Source organism: Acipenser ruthenus, chromosome 30 (assembly GCF_902713425.1).
Source record: "Acipenser ruthenus chromosome 30, fAciRut3.2 maternal haplotype, whole genome shotgun sequence".
In the NCBI taxonomy this organism is placed as follows: Eukaryota; Metazoa; Chordata; class Actinopteri; order Acipenseriformes; family Acipenseridae; genus Acipenser; species Acipenser ruthenus.
In genome coordinates this window covers 14,763,587-14,789,135 of record NC_081218.1, presented here as the reverse complement: position 1 = coordinate 14,789,135, position 25,549 = coordinate 14,763,587, and the positions used below count along the sequence as shown (strand labels likewise).

Here is a 25,549-nt window from a genome sequence, read left to right as displayed (position 1 = left end):
ACCGTGTGGTAGTCTTCTGAAGTGTATCCATCCGCGCATGTCAACATTGCTAATACTTGAACATAATAATAATAATAATAATAATAATAATAATAATAATAATAATAATAATAATAATAATAATAATAATAATGACTTTATTTGATGTACTTATATTTACTACATAGTTAATTTATCACATTAGTCCAGCAATGGCCACTGTGTTAGGAAAAGGTATAATTGACATGGTACTCAAACCAGCATTGTGAATGGGTTTCTTTATACTTTATAAGAAATATGTTATAATACTTATTATTTATTTTATAACAGTAAATTACCACAAATATTTGTTTAAAGGTAAAACACACAAATGTCACATTTCCTTGTTCGGTAATTATTAGATTAAAATTATACAAAAGAAACCAAACAAACAAATAGTTGACGTCACCTATGCCGCGCCCTCACATTTATTACATTAGGATAATGATGTTGTGGCACATTGATTTCCCTAATAAGGTACAGTATTAAAGGATATAAATATATCGTAAAATTCCAAAATTATATATTTACAAACTACAATGCAATTACTTACTTGTACCCCGATCTTACATAAAGTCAAACGTTGTAGGCAAAAAATAATGAGATTTATATCCTAGTCAAATTATTATTATTATTATTATTATTATTATTATTATTATTATTATTATTATTATTATTAGCAACGACACACTAAACAGTGGATATTATTTTGATAGGCCTTAATGACAAATAGCAACACAAAATAAACAGAAGATGTAAAATTATGAATATGAGTAAGTGCACATTTCCAGAATATTGGAGATATAATACTGGAGATTAATTGATTTTTCTTGAGTAAAAGCGACTCTGTTGCCCTATTAAATTATTTATAAATAAATAAATAAATAAATAAGTAAATAAAACAGCCCCTGGGTTTATCAGAAGGACTGTGGCCTCTGTCGCTGTGCCAGTCTTCTTGGAGATTGGGGGTCCTTGCTATATGAGACCGCAGGGTGTAGTTAGGCATTGCAATTATGTTAATCCTGCTGGGGCCATAGCCACAATCCACACACAAAATGCATCACCTACCGTAACAGTTAAAGCTCCAAAAAAACTATTACACCAAATACTGTGTATCTACAATTGCATTATCTATTAAAAGACCGCTTTGCACGACATTGTGAAGAGGAAATAATTCCGTTGGTGGCTGAGCCAGGTTTTTTTTTTTTTTTGTACCAGGGAAGTGGCTGTTCCAATTATAGATCATTTCAAATAAAAACACAAGTTGTTGGTGCGACGGTTTGAAAACAACAGTGCTCTCCCTAATTAAGGTGACTTTTCGAGTGCATTGAGTCTTTTTTTTAAATGACAGTCTTCGGTTTTCCTGGGTTGCTGCGGGACTAGTTTTCGAAGCGGACGTGTATGCGACCTCATCACAGCTGGGTTTTGGTGTGAGTGTGAGTGTGTGTGTGTGAGAGAGAGGGGAGAGTGTGAGTGAGAGAGTGAGTGTTGATGCTGGTTGTTTGAGTAAAGGGAAGCCGCCGCTGTAAGGAGAGGACTGGACTGAGCGAGATCTGGATTTTACTGACCCGGTCTTTTCTTCGCATTGGTCACCGACCAGCACGATGACCCAGCCCCGGCCCGACGAGTTTGTCCCGCCGCCGGAGTGCCCGGTCTTCGAGCCGAGCTGGGAGGAATTTGCCGACCCGTTCGCTTTCATCAACAAGATCCGTCCCATCGCCGAGAAAACGGGCATCTGCAAGGTCCGCCCGCCGCCGGTGAGTGCGGGGAGAGGGGGGGAGAAAAAAGTGCAGCCCGGGTATTGGGGACCCCTAGGAGAACATTTCCTGGCAATTTACTTTTGGAAACCTCCGAGAGTTTGAACCCTTATTTATTTATTTATTTTTAAAGAAAACTTTTCAATATGGCGGCTCGGGGCTTTAAAGGGAAGACGCTCCTTTGTGTGCGGCTGAGTCGAGGTTGTCAGTAACGCTACCTGGGGTACACTTTGCCAACATGTTCCCAGGAGTGGAAATATATTATTGTTGTTATTGTAGACAAAAAACAACTACAACGTGTACTTGTATCTGGTGGGGGTTAAAAAAAAAAAAAAATTAACTTTTTTGTCCCTCAGTAAGTTAATTTACGACTTAATAATGAATAATGTGTGGGCAGGACCGCAAACCTGGTGGTTATGTTTCCGCTTAAATATAACAGCACTACTAGTAGGTAATAATAATAAAAATATATATATTTTAGTGTTAAAGTCACATTTTTTTTAAATACTCAACATTCTGACGTTGGCAGTTGATGTCGTTATAACTTTTTATTGAATAACATTCGATGCTCTCGTGCCTTCGACTCGAGGATTGATTCTAAATCAGCTGCAAAAATAATGCTTGAGTTATTTTAAAATGTGGTTTGCTGCATTTGAGTTTGTATCCTTCTTGAAAAGTATGCTTTTAAAGGAAGAAGCGATGTGCAAATTAAACCAGCTTTCGTTCGCTTTCTTAACCGATGTTATAAAAAACTGGAAACTAAAATAAGAGGTTCAGAAAGGTAGTGCTTGTTTTTTTGTGTTTTTTTTTTCCAAATATTGTATTCTAGTTAAAAGTAGGCTGTGTTATTGCGGATGGCTTTCATGTTTAGACCAGATCATTCGAGTCTACATCATGGATTTTGTTTGGGAAATAAATGTCTATTGAAAGTGAAACGTGTCGTTTAGCTGTAATGTATTTAGGGATAAAATTTGGGGCAGAGTTGTTTAGCAATTCGCTGAAGCGAGTGTTTTTATAAGTAACACAGCAAGGCCAAATACTCAGAGTAAGTTTGTTGCTTCACCTCATTTCCTGCACGGACGGTCTTGAGGGAAGTAAGACTGACGTTTGAAGTCCAGAAACAAAACAAAAAACCGTGTCAAATGTGTCCAAGTAAAAGTATGATGCTATATTATATATATGTTTGTTTATTTATTTTAATAAAATACGATTGATTGTCTTTTTAAACGACGCAACGGCAGACTTGTCTACGCTTTAGTTGATTTAGGCAGAGGAGAATTTTGGGGGTTGTGGGTATTTAGTATACGTTTAAAAAAATACAAAAAAACCAAAACATAATATATTTAACTGAAAAAAATCTTTATACTTTAAAGAATTGTTTTTGTGTTACACCTGAAAATATTTTAATTTGAGAGTAGGGTCTCCCTCACCCAAATAGTCAGCAGTTTTGACCGTGCTAATAATTTTATAAAGTATTTGAATGATGCATTTACAATAAACCATCTTTTGTGTTTATATAACTTGCATATTAATCGCTCCCTTTCTAGCATTTTTAATATTCGAGATACAATAGACTGTTACATAAATATATATCTTTAATAAATTGTACACGATTAAGGATTCTTGTTGATTTAAGAACGTATATGCAGTCGTGGCAAACATTAAATCGTCTTTTTACATCTTTTAAACACTACATATTATATCTTTTTTAGCTTTCACAGTTTTTCAAACCCTTTTCCATATGGTAGGGGAAAATACTCAGCCTTTTACGTTTTTTGGATTAATTGCAGCCCCTAATGTTTAGTTTGTTTTGATATCATTTGTATTTATTTTCTCATAAGATAAGAACTTGGGTTATTTCCCCAAAGTTCCCATTGAGAAATGCACCTAGGCCTATGCTATTGGGTGTTGTCCTCCATGTTGGCTTTGTGGTAAACAGGATCTGTGGAGTGCTCCATCTGGCCATTTTGTGAGGCTATATGGGGATTATTGTGGATCAATTAAGAGCTGGATTAGTTTACAATTACATTTATATAAATATTTCTCATGAAAGTAAAATACACAGATTACCACAGTCCTAAAATCTGGAAAGTAAAATGTTGATTTTGAATGTAGTCTTTCTATAAATGTGTGTGTCTTCTGTGCTTCCAAACATGGCCACTGTGAAATAATAAAGAAGGGGTATCCTGAGAACAGTAAATGTTGCCAGTCTGCACCAGCACTTCACCAAACTTTCATTCAAACAGAGGCTTTGCCGTGCCATTTGTGACCTTGTAATTACTGTCGTTTAGTTCTCCCTTTTCTACTCTTTTGTTCAGAAGGAAACTGAATGTTACACACTTATCATCTGGGTGTTTTTCTAGCTGTGATAGGCTTGGCTTTGAAATGCATGCGTTTGCATCTATATTCTTTCACTTGTATTCTGAAATGTATTTTTTCTCTAAGTAAGAGTGTGTATTAATGGATTCTATGTATAACAAAGGTATAGATATTTCTTCTAAACAATAATAGAAATTTAGTTTTTTTTATATTCTACTATAGAAGTATATATAGAATTCAAATACAAGTGTTATTAATATGTAGGACAAGGTAAATTCCCTATCAGTATCTCCTGAGTTTACTGCTAGATGTCATTCCAGCTCATTTCACATGTGATGTGTTTTAAATAACCTGTCTGTGCATTATATTTCATCATGGGAGTGGTGTCTCTATTCACCCCTTGATGGTCGAACAATGCGCCTCCTTATTGTTTGCCCTAAACCTGTAATAGATCTGCTGTTGAGCATTATCTTCCCGTGACCTTCACAGCCTTTGACAGATGAATGGTTAAGATACTAATGAGCTCAATTGTGGTGCTGCTGCATCCACTTCTTTAATGATTACTGTTGTGAAACGCACCATGCTGGCTAGGGTTGTTTTCAGACCTTGCACAAGATGGGAGGTTTGGATGTGCTTTGATGACATTTGGAGCAAATTTAGACGGAACACGTTGTTTCTGTAGGTTTTGTGTGATTGTTTGAATGTAATTGTCTGGGAAACGTGCACCATGTTATATTGTTTGAAGTGTCTGATTTATAGGGCCTTTATAAAATGTAGCATGTGATGTATACTTCCAGGGTACAGCAGGCATACAAGGAGATGAGTCTTCTGAGTCCATCAAATCTGAGATGAGCTCCAGGGATTTGTCCTAGCGAGAGACACCAAGCATGCCAGATGCACACTGCGGCTCTAGCTACTATTTGACCCGTACAGGTTCTGGATTTTAATGAAAGAAAAGCTCTTCTACTTTGAGTGTGATCTCAACTGAATCAGTCAACAGGCAGTGGTGTGTACGCACCCAGTGTGACATTCATTTATCAAAACTGGACTGTTTCAATGAACAGGATTTTGAATTAATAATGCATTACAGCTGCCATGTAATATGTTACATGCATGTGTATGTGCTGCAAATGCACAGCAGCAGTAAGTTACGTTGCTTACCTTGCAGTGCCAGTCAGATTGAACCCGCTGGGTTCGTTCTTGGATGGAATATGCAGATGGTTTCTGGTTATGTTGATCTCTGGTTCCTGTGAAAACACACAGTTGGCTTCACATTGTTTGTGCCTGTCAGATTTGCGAGAGCTTGCGCATGTTTGTAGCAGCACAGTGGAAATGTACCTGCCTCCGACTGTGCTTGATGGAACTGCTGTGTGGAATTTCCGTATTACAGCATTTATTAATGTCGTGGGTAGAGAGGGATTGTACCTACAGCACACTTCATTGGCATCGGCTTACTAGGAGTGCTAAGCCGTTGCTTTTTTGAATTTCAGTATGTAAGAGATGATAGATAAACTGGTTCCCAGTCCCTTTAATATAAAGACTGAAAGGCCCCAACGTTTTGACAAAGGCCCCAGCAGCCGCTGTGCAACAAATGCCACTTCCTGATCTGATTCTTCAACTGATACCCTTGACCGCATTTCCAGTACAGAGACACGTACCAAATGGAAAGTGACAGGCTTGCAGCCTGAAAATCGCTCCTCTTTAATCACTGACACTGAAGGTTTGAATGAGTTTTGGTTTTGACCTGGTCATACTGCTAATAATTAGGCTTAAACAACAAGACAGTTGGCTTTTGAATGTCTTTCTAATTGAAAGTGAAAAAGCAGTTTGAGGAAGGCTGATACCTGGAGGTGTTGCATCATTTGCTGCTGTTTTGTCCTTTGGGCTGGCTGTGTGCACAGTGGGTGCAATCTTAATGAAGCAATGCTCAGGTTGAATCCCTCAGGTAAGCTTATCTGATCAACAAGCATCTGTTTAGTGTGTTTCTTATAAAGATGTCCTGCCATTATACAAGACTTACCCGGACAGTACCTCTGGCAGTTCCTGATCGTGGTGCTGATTTAGAGTGTGAATCTCATCAAGCTTTTTTTTGTAGCTTAGGAAGCAAAGTAGAAATGAAAGGATAATTGTCTTGTTTTTCTGGTGGCAAAGTTTCACAGGAAATGCCTACAAACCTGATAGAAACATGAGCTGATTAGGTAACAGCTTTGTGTGTGCTTCCTTTTGTTTGTTTTTGCTTTTTTAAGGTGATGCATTTTAACATTCTGCTGTATACTGTAGCTTGATCACGCTTCAACACATGGAAGAAATATTTTACTAATTCCAATTTATATTCTACTAATGCTGACAAAGCCGCCCTTTTCTCCCCCACCACCTTGTCTCTAGAGCAAGTTCAAGGCTGTACTCCTAGCAGCCCAGTTGCCACAGCCTGAAGTTCAAAGGGCTTTTACCAGTGAAATCAGGACTGATCCCCAGCTGTGATCCTGGGGGGCGGGGAGGGGTGGGGCGGGGCATGTGATCTATTGGACAGGTCTTGTGCTCCATTGTCTCTTTCTCTCCTCCCCTACTGCTGAGAGATGGGCTGGGGTTTTAAAAGAAATACAAGTTGGAAATTCAGCTTGTAGAAACGTTTTTGAACAAAGCAAGAATACTATACATTAAAGCAGATCTGTTAAATATTTGAATCCCAGTTTCATCATATGATAGTGTAGCTCCCTGTTATCCAAAACAGCTTGAATTTTAATGTGCAATAAATGAAACGTAAGTGAACGTTCTGTGGTTTGTCCTTCACGTTTTGAGTCCTGAAAGTGCCCACACTTTTTTGTTTTTTTTTTACTCTAGGTTCCCCTTCTCTCTTGTCATTCTATGCTTTTAATGCAGGGAGTGTGATCGCTGACAAGGTTGATTTTTATATACTGGGCTCTGTTACTCCATCTGGCTCCTGCTCAGGAAGCAAGGCGTTGAGTCAAAAGGCCGGCTATAACATTGCCCTCAGTTGATGGCTGTGTTGTTACCCCCCTTGAGTGGTACCATGGCTGTTGTAGTGTGACAGCCGTGCTAATAGGCTTAGCTGGGAGCCCTGGACTCGGATTCACAATGGCAGAAGATCACATTGTTGTGTGTTTTGTTCCAGGGCTCCGGCTGAGCATCCTGCCAGGTTGCTTCCATTGTATTTCTGGAGGAGTAGCATGCTGCAGTGTGGTTTATATAGGAGGTTTCATTCAGCTCTGTTATGCAAACTCTTGCCTTTTGAAAACACAGAGCGAAAATGAACCCATGAATATGCAAAGTTAGTGGGGGATAGAATGACGCATTTCTTTGACCGCTTCAGCTTTCTACCTTGTTTGGTTGCAGGTGGAAAGTCTTTAGAGCCTCGATGCGTATCGCAGCCTGTTTGATGTTGTGAAATGCCTTGGTTTGCCTGTTTGTAGCAGGTGCTGTGCTGGATTATCTGGTCAGGACACTACATAGCCCACCCTGCAGAGAAGTGAACGGTGTGAGGTATTGCTGGCAGTTAGTACACTTGGGATGGTTTAATACAGGATTTGCTATAAATAACAATTGGAAGGTATCGCAGAGTTGTGCTACTAATAGAAGGAAACTCAATTTTTCTAATTGTTGCTGCAGCTATGATTAAGGGTGTACTGGCAGCAGCATAAACGGTATACACCCCACAACATATTTCTACGTTAAGTAATTTGTTGCATCAGTAACACAAGCCACAGACACCACAACCCCCCTCCCCAATCTACACTGTCTTGACATGTAAAGACTGTAATTGATGAGGTTTGTCTAAAACTTATCTTCATTTTTTTGGCTCTGGTGAAATATATAAGGTGTCGACTATGCCTCAGTGAAACCCTTTATTTCCTAGTATCTATCATGAATGGTTGCTCAATTTGATCTTCCAGTTCGTACCTGTGAAGGCATTTGATACTACCCAATATACAAAGCAATGAGGATGGATGATTTCTTTATTATATGAAGTATGTGCATAGGCAAAGCAGGTAAGCTAACCGGAGTGGTTTGGTGTGTGTCACAGCTGCTGTTGCTAGGTGTACCCAGGTTGTAGAGCAGAGCATAATATAAAACTGCTGTGCTGGGATCCCACTAGACACACTACAGCAGCAACTAATTAATCTCAGAAGGAGCATGCAGCCATCATAAAACACAATGGACTGCTTTGCTTTGTGTGACTCTGTCCATCGGTAGACAAGAACTCTTTTTTAATGACTACCAAGTGTGAGTAGTTTTGTTTTTCTTTTTCTATGTGAAGAGAAGGTATGTGTTCACTGGAATGCTGTGTAATTAAACCAGTCGGTCTGGCTGTTTGCTCTTCCCCTACCCCCTCCACACCCTTCCAGTCTGATCTTCACCACGGCAGGCATATCGGCGAAATCTAACTAGCAAAGGATCTTGCAGTATTTAGATTATGTAGAACCTGTTCTGGAATTCACTCTCTTAATAATAATTTAAATAATAGTTTGGTGTCCATTCAGTTAAAACGAACTCGCTCCTAGTTGAGGTGAATTTTTATTAAATTAACTTTTATTGATTGGCTAATGTTACTCTGACCTCTACCAATTCATTCCGTGCATGCTGTATGGATGCCCCAAGAAAGCTGGATATTCAGTTATTGCAAATCTCATTCATTCTCTTCCCCTCTTGTGTTTTGTTAGGACTGGCAGCCTCCGTTTGCTTGTGACGTTGACAAACTGCACTTCACCCCACGGATTCAGAGGCTCAATGAACTGGAGGTAACTATTAGCTCTATATTTAGTACTAGGTGGCTTGGTTTTACAAAATAGATCTTACAGTAGGTGCCACAGAACTAAAAACTGAGAAGCCGCATACTCCAGCCAGTGTAAGAACACCCCTGTAAACAACTGATTCTAACAGCACCGATGGATGGCATTTGGTCAAAATGGTTTCTTCTACTTTTACATCAGAAATCTTTAAGCTTCACATTAATAGCGGTTGGGTCTAACATTTCTCAAGTAATGAATAACAGGAATTGAAAAATGAAGACACATTCTTTTTGGTTCCTAGCAACATTAAGTCAAACAATTGACAGTTCTATTTCAGCATCGCAGTTTGTGTTCTTTCATTGCACTGGATATATAGTACCTGTGCAGTGTTGGAAGAGTTATTTCTAAGGACTTGAGCACCTCAATTAAAACATATTGTTCACTAAAGTATGTCCATTTTTTTTATTTCAATCCTCATCCAGGCTCAGACCAGAGTAAAACTCAATTTCCTGGATCAGATAGCCAAATTCTGGGAGCTGCAGGGATGCACGTTAAAAATCCCACATGTGGAAAGAAAGATTTTGGATTTGTACCAACTGAATAAGGTAAGTGCTTCAAATGAATTAGTGAAGTTTCAGTTCTATTGAACTCTGTACTTCGATAAAAGCAGCACTTTTACATTGGCAAGTTGTTAAATCATTATAGGAGCACACTAATATTTATCCCTCACTGTAACCCATTTTAAGCGGTGTTTACATACCCTGGGTTGCATGGTTATTAAGATAAAGTGTGGGAAGTCTGCAATGTTCCACCTCTTTGTTTTGCAGTTGGTTGCAGATGAAGGAGGGTTTGACATTGTCTGTAAAGAGAGGAGATGGACCAGAATAGCACTGAAGATGGGATTTGCCCCTGGGAAGGCTGTGGGCTCTCACATTCGCTCCCACTACGAAAGAATTCTGTACCCGTACAACCTCTTCCAGTCCGGAGCCAGCCTGCTGGTGAGTAATGACAGCTCACTGGGGATCAGTTCCTTTCTCTGTCGTTAGGGTGTGTCCTGGTGGTGCAGCCAATTGCTATCTGCCAGCCAGGAGAGAGAGAGGAAAACAAATGTGCACAGACCTTTGGAGCATCTCTTGACTTTTGAAACTTACCTTTTAGAGGCTGCTGTAATCACAATAAAATGTATTAACTTTTGCTTAAAGCTTTTAATGTCAATTTGTATTTGTATTCTGCTGTTGTCCTTCCCATAGATGCACACGCATCTGCATGTGTAACTATTGAAATGCTATATTTGAATAGAGGGTGATATTCTACTGAAATATGTCACCAGGACATGTCCTGCCAATAGTTGCAGCAGAGTACATGTTAAGCAGCAACACATTAACAAGGGAATTGATGTGCTAAACAGATGATTTGAAAGCAGTACACATTAAAGGGGGAGTCGCACTGATAGCTGATATTTAACACAGGTAACTGTAGGAACCACCTTAAAAGTGGATATGTTGAATAGTTACTCCCCCTATAAAGCAGAGGTACCATCCAGGTAGGCCATTGATTGGTTTAAGGTGACCTCTGCCGATGGGGTCACGTCCATTTTAACTTTCCAAGCTCTCCCTTGCATTAGGCGCCTGAGCCGCCTTCCAAACTGATGAGTTTAGTGGCTGTTCCAGCTCTGGATCAGGTACGTTTGCTTCCTAGATATTAACCCAAAGGGTCTCCTAGCTGAGCGATGGTGCAAGGCGGATTCAGGGCGATTTCACAGCACCTTGACGAACATGAAAAGACAGAAGGGATCTGCAGATATACTAGATGTTGTTGTTGTTTTCTCTTTGTCCCCCCCCCCCCCCCCTTCAGCAGTTAGATTATTTAAAGAAGACCTGCCTCTATTTCACTTTTCTTTTCCCTTTGCCTTATTTTAGTTTGACATTTGATAGTGCAGACCTTGGGGGGGCCATCTTGTTCTGTGACTCTGACCTCACACTCACTCACTCACTCACTCACTCACTCAGTCCCAGCCCTCGGCTAGCACTGTCCCCTTGACAGTTCCTGTGCTTGTCTGTGTTTGTTGTCTCGCTGTGAGCTCAGCCCTCTTGTGGTGTCTGTGGTTGAAGGGACCCAGCCCTGTGATCTGACAGCTGCCGTTTTCAGCACCCTTCTCTAATGCTCTCTCACACTGCAGTTGGCCTCTTGAAAAGGGGGCTGCATATTATCAGGCTTACTTAATAGAGTGCAGTTTTAAGACCTGGTGTGCCATATGCTTGGCTTTGACTGACAACTTAAATAACATGTTTTATTGCCAGAGTTGGTGGGTCATGTTTTTTGGGGGGTTTGACCTGGTCAGTGTTAAGCTAATAAACAGAGATTTGCATGACAGAAGTATGAAGTTTGTGTTTCAACTGAAAATTGTATTTCCAGAGGATTTGGGATATTCTAAACTTATGTTTGCTTAGAGTTGAACAATTTATTAAGCCATTGTATTGCAAAAAGCTCACTACATACATTTCGACTGAAAGAGCTGGTCATCAAGCCTTATTTTGGTTAGCCTAGGCTAAATTGTAATTCTAATTTCAAATTCAAAGCTGATGAGCTAACCATATATCATCAATTAACTGCTGACCTGATATTAATTAGAAACATTCCACATTTCATTAATATTCTTTTAATCCTGGTATGTCTCAGATTCTTGTTTGTCTTTCCTAACAGCTGAGGAATCACCATGCCAACCCAACCGATTTTTGTATCCTAAATGCCAACAGACATTTCCAGTTTATAAAACTGGGATGCACTCTTAGACTTTGATTAGTTCAGTATGTATGGCTGGGCCACTGTATACAGCCTGGTTACTCCTTGCCTGTCTTCTGGAGCGTATACTTTCAAATTGTCTTAGAAATGTGAACGAGAGCTGCTCGCTTTATGTTGAATGTACTTGCTCTTTTTTAACCAGTGTGTCCAGAAGCCAATCTTAACAAATGATGCGAAGGACCGAGAATACAAACCCCATGATCTAGCCCAGAGGCAGTCTGTACAGCCTACAGAGACCTGCACTCCAGCCCGCAGATTCAAGCGCATGAGAGCAGAGGTGAGTCTCATTAGTGTAGCCCAGTGCAGGAGACTGAGCTGGAGCAGACCTCCACTGCCATCCTTCTGATGCACATTTCAAATGATTTCGTGGGTCCTCAGCTGAAATGAAGATGTACAAACACGGATGTATGAGGTTGAATGAAACCTGTTTCAGTATGAGGTCTGTGAGCACTCCAGTGACATTGTACTGTGCAGGACACTATCTGGACATTAGCATTCGCTATGGGCCTTTGTGTGAATAAACATTTACCCAGATGGTTGAAGTGCTTCCCTGTTGTGTAGGATTTTGTAACAGGTGTGGTAGATTGGTGGTCCATTTCTCATCTCTTGCTGTTTCCAGGGAGGGTGTATGAAGACTGAACCAGGAGAGCCCTGTGACAACAAGCCCAACCTGAGAAGAAGAATGGGCTCTGTAGTTGTAAAGAACGAAATGGGTAAGGTTGATGACTTGTGTAAGGAATTGGCTTGGGTCCCACATGTTTTAAGAATACGTTTTATAGACTTATACACAAGGTAACTGTGTCCTTGTTCAAATTTATCCCCAAAAATTGTTTTAGGATCAATTAAATCCATGGTTTCCCGTGCCTAAGCTCCCTAAAGGAATGCTGAAATGCAAATTAAACTGCATGCCTACTGCAAAAGTATTGCTTGTTGACTTTATAGACATCCACAATTTAGCACATCATCCAAAACAAGCCTTATAAATAAGGGGCTTCAAGCCTGAAGGAGAGTGCCAGTTATTTCGAACAATTGGGCGTCCTGTAATGTTTTAACAGCATGTGTTGAATAAAACAAATGCCTCTACTGTTAAAATATATCATTAGGTTAAATTTCAAATCCTTCTACTTGCTGAACCATGGCTTTTTAATGTGTATTTTTTTTACAGAGAAGGATATTCCTATTACAGTGAAACAGGAACCCGTGGATATTAAGGAGCATATCACTGAAACTGAGAAAGCCAAGTCGAGGATTAAAAAAACCATCCCGGCAGTGAGTATAGTAAGTGTGGACTCTTTGCTCCACTAGGATAATGTGGGACTCTATACCCTGTAAGGTAATAAAGCACATCTTTTCTTTAATGCATCTCTCAATCAGCCATGGTTTTGAAAGGGTTTTTACTGTTTATTATTCCAAACCCAGTGGCCGATGCCCGTTTATTGGCTCCCTCGGGGGGTAATCTGAGAACGGGGGGCTGTGGTTTTTATGTCCCTTTCACACATCCTGCTGTTTTGGGGTCTCTGAGTTTCCTGCCTTCAAAACCTCAAGGCAGCAGTTTGTTCTTATTAGCTAACTAGTTTGGGTCATTATTGCATTCAGTTTGCAAAATACCTATTCAAATACATACAGCGTTTTAAAAAAAATAATTGATCTTGCCTTATAATTGGGTGCATTATTTTTTCAAGGTGTGCTCTGTCCATGTGTAATTATGAAGGACTAGTAAACTTTGTATACTGAGTTTGTTACCAAAGTAGTTCAGGGCCAATCCCACTAAACAAACTGCAATGAAACATGTAAAGATAAGAAAGAATATTAATGTGAATCCAACTAAAATGTAAAGGGTGAAAGAGCACTGTCCATGCATTCTAGTTTGAGAGCCTCTGTATAAAGAGGTGTGTCTGGATGTGCATGTCATTAAGCACTCTGCACTGGATCTGTAGGTGGACCTGTATGTTTGCCTGGTCTGTGGCAGTGGCAGTGATGAAGATCGCCTCCTGTTGTGTGATGGCTGTGATGATAGCTACCACACCTTTTGTCTCATTCCACCTCTTCACGATGTCCCCAAGGGAGACTGGAGATGCCCCAAGTGCCTGGCTCAGGTAATAGGATCTGCTTTGTGTTTCTCATTGTCATAGTTCTGTCTGCTACTGTCTTCCTCTCATCTCCCCCCCCCCCCACCCCCCCCTTGAGCCTTTGCATTCTTTAGATCTACCAAATCAACTTTAGTCCTGAAAGGTTGTAATGAAGAGGAACACAAGAATGATCACCATATGTGTTCCACATGTTCTATACACATTTAAACAAAGTCTTTAGGAGACTGAAGTTAATAGGCATCATTTGAATTTGTATTTGAGCAGTCATTTTCAAAGCTGCTCTTGATTAAGATTGTTTTTGCTGCTGGTCTTACCAGTTAGTTTCACAAGGTGTATGATAGTAATGTAATATTAGGTACTCGATTTTATGTAGGATTTCTTAAACCCTGTTTGTTTTTGTTTAATAGGAGTGCAGCAAGCCTCAGGAAGCATTTGGCTTTGAACAAGCATGCAGAGACTACTCTCTGCGTGCCTTTGGAGAAATGGCCGACTCGTTCAAGTCTGACTACTTCAACATGCCAGTCCATGTGAGTTCAAACTGGCGTATTACAACTTTCAATACAACAGACTTTTACATCCTGTCTTTTAGTGACTAGCATCACATGGTGCTGTCCATAAGCAGCATTTTGTAAGTCAAAAATAAAAGCAATACAGTTGAAGCATTATACCTAATTATTCTCACACAGGGACCTTCCTAGCCTGCTCCGTTCAGAGGCATAGCCTCTATTAAAATACCCTCTCAACCAAATAAAGAACTGATTTGATGGCCCCAGTCTCGCTCTGTATTGTTGCTCAGACTTGCAGAGGAGCACATTATGGAATTCAGTCTGTCAGTTTTAAGATTGTGGGAGCACTAGCCAAACCGTGACATGACTGCTGTTGCCCTGGTACACTCCCTAATGTATGCCAGACTCAAGTCTTTAAGGCAGAGTTGAGATTGAGACTCGAGCTGCTGCATGTTTGAACCAGCTACAATTGGAAGTGAAAGTATTGGATTAGCACCTGAGTCTGGGAAAGGAGCAACCTCAGGGTTTAGTGTGACATGCCCATTGCATTTACAGGAAAGTAACTTGCAATGCATGTCTTTTGACTTGTGTTGTGTGTGCTCCAGATGGTTCCCACAGAGCTGGTGGAGAAGGAGTTCTGGCGTTTAGTTAGTACTGTTGAGGAAGATGTCACTGTGGAGTATGGAGCTGATATTGCATCCAAGGAGTTTGGCAGCGGATTCCCTGTTCGGAACGGACGATTTAAACTGGCTCCACAAGATGAGGTACTGCTTTATTCATCTCGCTGGCCTGTGTGCAGTGATATACTGATTATTCTTTAATTGGACTTCTGTTGCACTTTGTGTCTCTCTCCTTATAGTGTGACCTCAAATGACATGTTTGTAAATGCTTTGCATGCATGAAGAACTTTAGGGAAAGACTTTGGTGTCTCCACTACTGTAAATTGGACAACCTAACAGGGCACAACATATATATTAGTGTTTTTATATGTTATGTGAAAGGTAACGAATCCTGTATTTTTCTTCATCTGTATCTTTCAGCAAGGACAGTATTTCTACTGAGTGGGTGGGATGTGTCCTTCGCCATGATAAAGCCAGCTGATAATAAAGTCAGTGGCAGATTTTGGTCCTTTTAGGGCTGGTTTGCCATGTCTAATATATATATTTATATAAAGTTTCTTTAAAGAAACTACTGTGGCCTGAGGGTCAGGATGATTTTCTTCAATATATAGCTATTCATATATTAAAATTGGTATTGCTTTAAGAAATAAACAGGTTTGCAGGTCTTTCGTTCCTTTTAACATTTTTTCCTTGCAGAATTTAACGTTTTTTATTAGACCAGGACTGTAGTTGTCTAACTGCTGTATAGATTGAGATATGTCTATGGCTGTGCAGCTTGCTTGCGAGTATGAAATGCCTGAATACCTTCAACTTGTTTCTGCAGCGTTACCTAGACTGTGGCTGGAACTTGAACAACATGCCTGTGATGGACCCCTCCGTCCTTACTCACATTACTGCTGATATCTGCGGGATGAAGTTACCCTGGCTGTATGTGGGGATGTGCTTCTCTTCATTCTGCTGGCACATCGAGGACCATTGGAGCTATTCCATTAACTATCTGCACTGGTAAGGAACTGCAACACCTTTCATTGAGGGACTGTGTTTCCTTTGCTGTTGTTTTAATGTCCTGTTTTTAACAAGGAAGCGGACCGTAGTGATTTAAAGCCAGTCTGCCTCGGGATTAAATACCAGCTCAGCCACTGATTTACTTGTGATCTTGGGCAAGGCTTGCTTGCTTTAACCCCTCCCTAGCTATAACGGCGTGTTAAAGTACATGCCGAAGCGAAAAGTGGCCTTAGTCATCTTTTTAAAAGACCACGCTTGCCATGGAATGCAGCATCTGTTTGCTTGTCCCTGATCATTTGATCTCCTTTCACCTTGGTGATTTTAGATTAAAATCCACACTCTGAATGTGTGTCATTGTCTCGTGATAGTGTTTTGTAGTTTTTTAATGCTGCTTTCACGCACCTGCCTCGACGTCTGTTGCACTTATTATGTTTTCTCTTGGAAATTGCTTTTCCCACTGTGATCAGGAATGCCCATCCAAGTTTAAAAACTCACTCTTCAGGGTAACGGAATCAAGGTCTCCAACTTTAGCATTTAGTCCTGAGCAATCTTGTATGGTTTGACCAAATCTGAAGCTTAACATACACACATGTTCCAGGTACTCGCATCTGAATGCTGAGCTATGTAGGAAACCTCTTACTATTGTACATATCTATTTATTCTTTTTCTGGGATTGTTATGCAGGGGGGAGCCAAAAACGTGGTACGGAGCCCCAGGCTATGCTGCAGAGCAGCTGGAGAATGTGATGAAGAAACTGGCTCCGGAACTATTTGAATCCCAGCCTGACCTGTTACACCAGCTTGTGACAATCATGAACCCAAACACCCTGATGAGCCACGGTGTTCCAGTATGTACCTGCCTCTACCTCATCACGAAGCACAGACACAAACTGCTCTACTTTCACTTTGAGGATTTCAAGTATCAAGGACATTCTAGGGATGGGAAGACACACGTCTAGATTAGTCCTTCAGATATGATGTGTGCTTTCACAGATTCTGAGCAGCACTAATCTTAGGAGTACCTTGCTAACAGACAAACCAAGATTAGTGTTTCTCTGAGTCAGTGAAGCTAGACATTTGTTTAAAGTTTACTGTTGAACTGTAACCTCATCACCAGAAGCAATTACTCCACTGTCGCACACAGTTTTCTTTTATGTCTGTTTCAGGGTAGCATGTGATGACATTCATTTAAGACTTACTGACACTGGTGGTACTTTTCAAGTAATTTTGTATGTTGGCTTTATTTGAATTCTGTGATTTTCTTGCAGATTTATCGCACTAATCAGTGTGCTGGAGAATTCGTGGTCACCTTTCCCAGAGCCTACCACAGTGGCTTTAATCAGGGCTTCAATTTCGCAGAGGCTGTGAATTTCTGCACCATGGACTGGGTAAGCAAGGTGAAACCAAATGTGTTTCACATGAGGTATTTTGGCTAATTTTAATCAAACAACTATTGCTGAAGGATTTTATAAGTGGTGGTGTAACGCAAACACAAGCCAGCTGCTGACCTTCCTTGCAAAGTACAGCATTCCATTAGAAACCAGTGCAGTGTCTCCTCAATCACTAGTAGCTAGTAGCATCCACAACACACTGTCCGTTTGGCTGTAGATGTTAGCTTGCTTAAATGTTCTTGACATTCGGCTCATTTTATCATACTTTTGCAGCAGGTTTAATGTAATGAAATGCAGCAAATTGTTTCAGGAGAAGTTCTTTTTAAATGTTTTGTCAGTACAGTGTTCTGAAACATGGCTCTTAATAACCCTCTCCTCTGGTCTGTACACACCACTGTAGCTTTCGTTTCTCTTTCCAGGTCCCGCTGGGTCGTCAGTGTGTTGACCATTATCGTATCCTGAATCGGTACTGTGTGTTCTCCCACGATGAGATGATCTGTAAAATTGCTGCCAAAGCGGATGGGCTGGACGTTGTTTTGGCTTCCGTTGTCCAGAAGGACATGGCGGTGATGATCAGGGAGGAGAAGACTCTGCGAGAGGCAGTGAGGAGGATGGTTAGTGTGTTTGAGGAGCATGCTGTGGGGTTTAGGATTTCTGAATCTGTGCACATACATGGGTTTTTCATGGCGGAATATTCTCTTCAAATTGAATTGAAGAATTCTTTATTTAGAACTAGCTGGGAAACAAACGTATTTTAAATAAACCCACAACAAATTAAACAAAGCGATTTTAAACCATCTTTTAAAGGATGGGTGCTGTGAATGCACTGCTCAGTCATTGATCAAAGTGTATAACCTTTTACAGTAATTGATTTCCCCTATTGTTTCAGGGTGTGATTGACTCTGAGAGAATGGAATATGATCTCCTACCTGATGAAGAGCGGCAGTGTGTCAAGTGCAGGACTACTTGCTACCTGTCTGCCCTGACTTGCCCGTGCAGCCCTGGAGTGCTGGTGTGTCTCTACCATATCCAGGATCTCTGCTTCTGTCCAGTACAGAACTACACACTCAAGTAAGAGACCAAGAGCACTGCTTTCATTTCAGAGTGAACCCACTGGCAACGGCTTTCCTTGCATTTTGAGATCCGTTTATATCCTCCTTTCTCTGGATTGATGTTCAGTTTTACAATGTCAGTGTGCTGTCCTCTCGCTTGCAGGTATAGATTTGCACTGGAAGACCTGTATCCAATGATGAATGCAATAAAGCTGCGTGCAGAATCCTATGATGACTGGGCCACTCATGTAAATGACATTCTTGAAGCTAAAATGGACAAAAAGAGGAGTAAGTTTATAAACCATTGCTTGTGATTTGAATCCAGACCAGCCCACCCTTATTGGTTGAAGTTGTTTTGAAACCGCTAAATAAAAACTGCTCACTTGGGTTATGTGTCGTTGTGATTGACAGGTCTGTCTGAGTTTCAAGCATTGATAGAAGAATCTGAAAGGAAAACATTTCCAGACAATGATCTTCTTCGCCATTTACGTTTGGTGACCCAGGATGCAGAGAAGTGCGCTTCAGTGGCACAGCAACTGCTGAATGGGAAGAGACAAACCAGGTAAGCTGTGTCTTTGTGATTGTGACAGCCATATGAATGAGAAGCTTCTCTCTCTCTCTCTCTCCAATTTCTAGATGCATCTAAAAACCATCATCCATTGTGATGGAGCTCAGAGTATCTACCTCCATGGTCTAGTACTTAAGGCAGGGGTGGCCAAAGTTGGCCCTTCTTTGTTCCAGCCCTGTTCTAATTGTGTCCTCCATCCAGACCTTGTAGTTGATTTATATCATTTTACCTGATAAGCCTAGTCGAATATATGAGTTTTCATATGATTTCTGGTTCGTAAGTGTCATGGCTTAATCTGTGTCCGGGCATTTTAGGTATCGCTCTGGCGGAGGCAAGTTCCAGAATCAGCTGAAGGTGGATGAACTTCGTTCTTTTGTCAGACAGCTGTACAGTTTGCCATGCAGCATCAGCCAGGCCCCCTTACTAAAGGTGAGTCATTAAAAATAGAAACTACAGCTTTTTGATCTCCACAAGGTGTTTCTGCTGCAAAAGAAATGTTCGATTTGACAATGTTTATAAACACTAAACTTAAGCAAAATCTACCCCCAAGCTAATTGTCGTTCACACGTATCAGGGAAAGCATGGCACAGCTAGGGCTCGACGTTCATCCTGTATGGGTGCTGGTTCATTAAAAATGTGCTTGTCTTCAGAGCCTTCTGAACCGCGCAGAGGATTTCCAGCAGCACAGCCAGAAGGTCTTGTCTGAGGAGCAGCCCCGGGCTGCTGACATTCAGAAGCTGCTGGATGTCAGCTTTGACTTCGACATGGAGCTGCCTGAGCTTCCAGTCCTGCGGGGGAGGCTGGAGCAGGCTCACTGGCTGGAGGAGGTACAGCGCGCCTCCTCGGAGCCCAGCGCCCTGTCCTTGGATGACATGAGGAGGCTGATTGACCTGGGAGTGGGACTGAGCCCTCACCCGTCAGTGGAGAAGGCCATGGCCCGCCTTCAGGAGCTGCTGACTGTCTCTGAACACTGGGAGGACAAAGCTAAGAGCCTGATTAAAGCAAGGTAAGAAATAAGGGTTGAATATATTAAATCCACCAGATTTAACCAAAATATTTAGCAGTCCAGTTACCTACCCAAAAACAGTTTGGTCTTTTAAATGAACCAGATCTGAGTACTGCGAGATGTATCTAGAACAAAAACATTCAACGTTGAGCGTTGGGTCTATATGGTGTTAAGCAGATAAGCCATTAAATCTTTGTAAGAAAATCTGTGCTATTTTTAGCGACTGTTATTTTAACGCCCTTTTTTAAATGGGCACAGCCATTGTTGCTAGAGTGACTTGGGCAACCTGTTTCAAAAGCTGTAGCTGTGATAACAATGTGCAGCATTTGGGGAGAAAAGACTGACGTATATTTATTAAAAGCTGCTTTAAAAAGTGACACCGTGGTTGTACGGAGAGAAATGTGCAAGGGTAGCGTTTGGAATTCAGAGGGACTTCCTGAGAGATTAACTGGATAAAACGATTGTGAGATTTGTGTTGGCTTCTTGTCAAAACATTTCACACGCAGCAGTCTGGAGCTCCTAATGGCACAGCTGTACTGTAGTTGTGGAATGGCAGTGTGTTTTAAATATGGTTCATGAGCCTGAGAGATTGATGTCCTCTCTGCCCTTAACAATTTAGCAGTATATTAAAAGAGGGACTCTGTCATTGCAGTGGTGTTTGTGTATTTTACTAAGACAGCACTGCATTCTTCATATTGGCCTTTTGGCTTCATTGTGTTTTATCAGTAATATTAGCAATACAAACTTCAACCAGCCACTCCATGTGCAGTGCTCATGTACATTCCCACAGTCTCTCCACATTCCAGTATGTCGACACACCTCTGGTTTGTGATTGGGTGTAGCGGGTGCTCCTGTGCTCTTTTTCACCCAAGCTGTCTTCTTTTTCTAAGGCCCCATCATACGCTTGAGACTCTGGCAGCAGCTGTTCAGGAAGTGGACGCTATCCCTGCTCATCTCCCGAACTGTGTACTTCTCAAAGATTCTGTCCAGAGGGCTGAAGAGTGGCTGCTGGAGGTAGAAGCACTTCAGGTGGGCAATTCAAAACGTGCATCCAATACCTCACCGCAATGGCATTTTGCTCGAATCCATTCTGAAATGACCAGACTTGTGTAAACTGTGCGTTATAAACAGATTTGTGCTGTTTCTCTCACTAGCACGGTGGGCGTGTGCCTGTCCTGGATACTCTATCGGAGCTGGTGTTGAGGGGCCGAGCTATTCCTGTGCAGCTGGACCCCCTGTCAAGACTGGAGTTGCTGGTCACTGAGGTCCAGGCGTGGAAAGAGTGTGCAGCTAAAACCTTTCTGATGAAGAACTCTCCCTACTCTCTTCTGGAGGTAAGCAGTCTGATCTGAAAGGAGACAGCAGGCACAGACAAGCAAGGAAAATGCATCCCAGTCTCACTGCTGGTTTTAAAGATGGTACATTCAAAAGAACAGCGGTTAAACACATTTTTTTCGTGGGCGTTCTACTTTGCTTTAGAACACAGCATGTGTGTTGAGCTTTTATATCCCTGTACAATTAAATATATATACTGCAAGTGAAGTGGTGGTCTCTGAAATATCTCCAAAAAAAATGCAGCAGCATCTGCTACTCCACACAACACTGCACCACAACTTCATATTTATCAGTTCTGAAGACTTGCAAATGGCAGCATATTACAATAACATTGTATAAAATACAATTTACCATTTTCAAAGATGTGCTGTTTCACTGTTGGTGTATGTTGCACCTTTTTAAGTTAATGTGTTTTTTTTTTTTTTTGTTTTTTTTTCAGGTGTTGTGTCCCAGGTGTGACGTTGGAATGGGGGGTTTCAAAAGAAAACCCAAAAAGGCAAAGGAGCCAGTGCAATGCACAAAGAAGAAAACAACAAAACTGGACAGTGTGTGTGATGTGGAGAGAGCCCTGTGTGAGAGCAAGGACTCTGCATCTGCAGTGAGTACACAAACCTGTGCAGACAGCCACTGGAGCAGGGAATACTCTGGAGCAAAAATCATTCAGGAAATCTAGCACTGGCCCTGGAATTTAAGAACCCTGAACACACAAGCCAACAAGACTTCATGGGATGCATTTTAGAAAGAGTGAGACATGTTGGTTTAGGCTGCTTCCACTGTAGCTCATTATATAACTTTCTGGAATCTGGGAAATCTGCTGCTAATTAATCAGATTTACACCACAGTGTCTTGGTAATGTTTGGTGTGGAAGGTTGAGAATGCTATTGCAAGTGGGAGTATGATACTTGACAGTGTTCTCTGATGTGTTTGTGATGGATCTTTCTTGTTTCTCACCCTAACAGATGGCCACTCTTGCTGAGGTTCGGTTAAAGGAAATGGAAGCGCTCGGTTCCCTCAGAGCTGCGAATGAAGCGAAGTTGCTCCCCACTGCAGACTCTGCGGAACTGAAAGTGTGTGTGTGCCAGAAGCCCCCAGCCGGCGCCATGCTACAGTGTGAACTTTGCAGGGACGCGTTCCACAGCGCGTGTGTCCCCAGCAGCCAGAAAGGGGCCCAGGTGTGGCTCTGCCCTACGTGTCAGCGCTCAGACAAGCCCCCTTTAGAGAAGATCCTGCCCCTGCTGGCTGCTCTACAGCGCATTCGTGTGCGGCTGCCGGAGGGGGACGCTCTGCGCTTCGTGATTGAACGGACTGTGAACTGGCAGAACAGAGCCCAGCAGATCTGCACCTCGTTACAGGAGAGAGTCGGGGCTCATGCAGCACACCACCGATGGCAAGGGACAGCGCCTCTCACTGCTGAAAACACAAAGGTAGGGCCCCCGATTCTGTGGATACACGTCCTGAAGTAACTGCATTACTCTGATCACCAGGGCTCACTTACTTGGTGTATGTAATGCTGTAACAGTGTGCTTTGTGATATTACTATTTATGTTGTATTTAACTCATTTTTTTGGCTCGGTTGTCTTTTATTTATTTTATTTTTTTTCCCTTTTTCTTTATGGATAATCTGTTTGCTATTGTCGCCTCCAGTGCCCCAGTGATGCACCATTGAGCTCTGTGCAGGAGTGGAACAAGACTGCCTTTTATACTGAACAGAGATGCATTCCTCTCCAGGGTTAGTGTCTGCTTTCATAGTGACCACATGTTTTAACTGTGTGGGGGCGTGTAACACTTCAGGTCTAGGTTGGCTTCGTGACTTTGTGTGATTTATATAAAAAAAAAAATATATTTTTTATTCCTTTTATTTGGTTTCATCTTTTTAAAATAGAAACCTGTGCAAAGAGCACTATGGGTTGCATATCATTTGGAATGCAATGGTAGAAGGCAGTTTGGTTTCTTCTGTCCCGGTCTCTCATATCTCTTCCCCTTCTCTTCAGGTCTCAGTGCTGATCAGGAGGAGCTGATGGTGGAAGCGCTGCTCCTGCAGGTCTCCTTGCCAGAAATCCAGCAGCTCTACCAGATTCTGCACGCAGGACTGCATTCTCAGCAGAACACAGACCATACCTCACCAGCGGGGCCCGACTGTGAAACGGCAGGAGTCAGGCAGCAGAACTGTCAGGGAAAGAGCCCGTCACGCCGCGAGGTACTGAATATCCTGCCCTGTAGTGAAACAAGCTAATCCTGAACTACCTGTCTGTCACTGTGTGTTCAGTCATATTGAATACACCTGATTGGGCATATAGTGGAGGCAACCAAATCTAAATGAGACTTGCATTTGCACCTACATCCAATGGTGAGGAAACATTTTGTAGGCATAGGATAACACGACATCACTTGGGTTAGTATCTATAGCTCTCCAAGCTTTAATGAAGCTTGACATCTGTTACAATGTAGGAGATTCATTTTCTATACCTAGCTGACTGAGGTATCTTCCATGGGCTTTTTTTCCCATGCTGTGGCTGTCATGGCAACCTCCTACTCCCTGATTCCTGTAGGTTTCTGACATGCTGTGTTTTATTCAGGATGGATGCTGCAGTCCTAAAAAGGAAACTGCAAGTACAGTGGAGAGGAAACAGAAGAGGCGCCGGGAGAGGGAGAGGGAGGGCCGGACCGGGGAGAAGAGGGTGAAGAAGCCTGCCACGTCCCTGAAGAAACTCAAGCTGAACAAGGAGAAATCAAAGGAGGTTCACAGCGGCAGCAAGCCTGGGAGAGAGCTGCAGAGGCAGGGAGACTCCCCGTCCCTGCTGTCAGATCTCTCCTACTCGGACGACTCTGAGGAGGATATCGCTGTCTGTCCTGCTGTGAAGTGCCAGCAGCCAGAGGGAGACGAGGTCAGTGTTTAGCTTTGCATTATCTCTCTCTCGAACATCTACTGTACAACTAAATTCACAACTACATCAAATGGGTCCAGTTGTGTTGACTAGATTAACATTGGATATGGACTCCAGTCAGTGCAAGAATAGTTATGCTATTCTAGGCTGCTCAATATGAGATTGGATTGAACTCGGCAGTAAAGCATCTGATTTTCAATGTGTGAAGATCTAGGAGTTCCATTATTCGGTTACTTAAGTATTGACATTTAAATGCTCTAATGGCATTAAACTTATGCCATCCTAATACAGTGCAGCCTTGCTTTACGATTTGGCAAGTCACAAATGCACAGGTAAGCCACGTTTGCAGTACATTTTATATGAACAATGCTGTGAATTATACAAGGGAAATGCTTCCAAACTGACTGTTCATTGTTTTTGTTTCTCAAGGTGGATTGGGTCCAGTGCGACGGTAGTTGTAACCAGTGGTTCCATCAGATCTGTGTGGGCGTCTCGGCTGAACTGGCTGAGAAGGAGGACTATATTTGTGTCCACTGTAGTGTGAAGGATGAGCAGAACAAAGTACACAACGGGATGAAGCGAGGACTTTAAAACAGTGAAGATGACCAGTTCCTTGAGCCACAGGACTGGGTGTACAACTGAACCCCCTCCCCTATAAACGGTGCTACTTCACGCGATCCTTCTCCAGAACTTTTACACTCTTTTTGGTCACTTTTGTATTTTTTATTTCTCTTTTCCTCCTATGAACTGTTTGTCGTTGTCTAACATTGCAGGATGCTGAGTGTGCTGCAGGGGTTTCCTTCCCATTGGCGAATGAGTTTATAAATGAAGCACCTTTTTTGAAGAACAACATTAATTTTCATACCTCACTCTGGGATTTTCCTGCATGTTGGGTGCAGGGAATCTTTCACCAAAAAAAATGAAATACAAGAGAAACTTATTTTTGGAAGCCCGCTGCCTAGTACAAGCATCTGGATCTACATTTTTTTTGTTTTTAGTTTTTTTTTTGTAGTTTTAGATTTATTTATCTGAGCAATAAGTGGTCTATGTCTGAGTTGAGTGGCTTGAAATCTCTTCTGAACAGTGTGTTGGTGCTTTAGCATTGGTTGATGTACAGAACCCTTTCTGTTAGACGGTAGGGTCACACTGATGGACTAGCGGTGTAGCAAACACAAAGAACGTTGTAAAGTAACTGCCACAGCTGTATTTTGGCTTTCTTTTGGGGTAGTTTGTTTCAAGTGTTGCAGTTTATATTGTGAAATAAAACCCTTTTGTTCTGTTACTGTTTTTTTTTTTTGGGTGTGTTTGAACTGTGTATTGTATGTATGAATCTTTTTTCATTTTGTATGCTGTTACACATATATATAAATTCCTGATTTGGTACTCTTATGATGCATCTTTAACTACACCACATTCAGGTGACACTTCAGATGCTGTGATACAGAGTT

General features: G+C 41.6%; 1 protein-coding gene across 4 annotated transcripts; it reads left to right on the top strand.

The window, feature by feature from the left end:
* The first annotated feature begins 1,187 nt into the window (after window positions 1-1,187).
* Window positions 1,188-25,383, top strand: LOC117964478 (lysine-specific demethylase 5B-like). Of its 4 annotated transcripts, none has more exons than XM_034908056.2 (28): window positions 1,189-1,775; window positions 8,774-8,851; window positions 9,325-9,447; window positions 9,670-9,840; window positions 10,467-10,523; window positions 11,787-11,921; window positions 12,264-12,357; window positions 12,810-12,913; window positions 13,582-13,740; window positions 14,142-14,261; window positions 14,846-15,004; window positions 15,684-15,865; window positions 16,550-16,712; window positions 17,133-17,252; window positions 17,675-17,869; window positions 18,145-18,326; window positions 18,471-18,595; window positions 18,719-18,869; window positions 19,190-19,304; window positions 19,526-19,881; window positions 20,772-20,910; window positions 21,036-21,215; window positions 21,656-21,814; window positions 22,176-22,640; window positions 22,861-22,945; window positions 23,208-23,413; window positions 23,793-24,101; window positions 24,531-25,383. In XM_034908056.2, the coding sequence occupies exons 1-28, from the start codon at window positions 1,623-1,625 to the stop codon at window positions 24,690-24,692; spliced, it is 4,647 nt and encodes a 1,548-aa protein (XP_034763947.2). In that variant the 5' UTR covers window positions 1,189-1,622; the 3' UTR covers window positions 24,693-25,383. The 4 variants fall into 4 exon arrangements, with proteins under 4 accessions (XP_058861135.1, XP_058861134.1, XP_034763947.2 ...); XM_059005150.1 differs by having other exon boundaries at window positions 12,810-12,922; XM_059005152.1 differs by lacking the exon at window positions 10,467-10,523 and having other exon boundaries at window positions 1,188-1,775.
* The last annotated feature ends 166 nt before the right edge of the window (window positions 25,384-25,549 follow it).

Excerpts from the sequence above, each read along its gene's own strand:
- LOC117964478 (XM_059005150.1), top strand. The coding sequence starts at position 1,623 with ATGACCCAGCCCCGGCCCGACGAGTTTGTCCCGCCGCCGGAGTGCCCG. Across the intron at positions 10,524-11,786 it reads CTGTTCCAGCTCTGGATCAG|TGTGTCCAGAAGCCAATCTT; the intron begins GTACGTTTGCTT and ends TTTTTTAACCAG. Across the intron at positions 14,262-14,845 it reads ACTTCAACATGCCAGTCCAT|ATGGTTCCCACAGAGCTGGT; the intron begins GTGAGTTCAAAC and ends TGTGTGCTCCAG.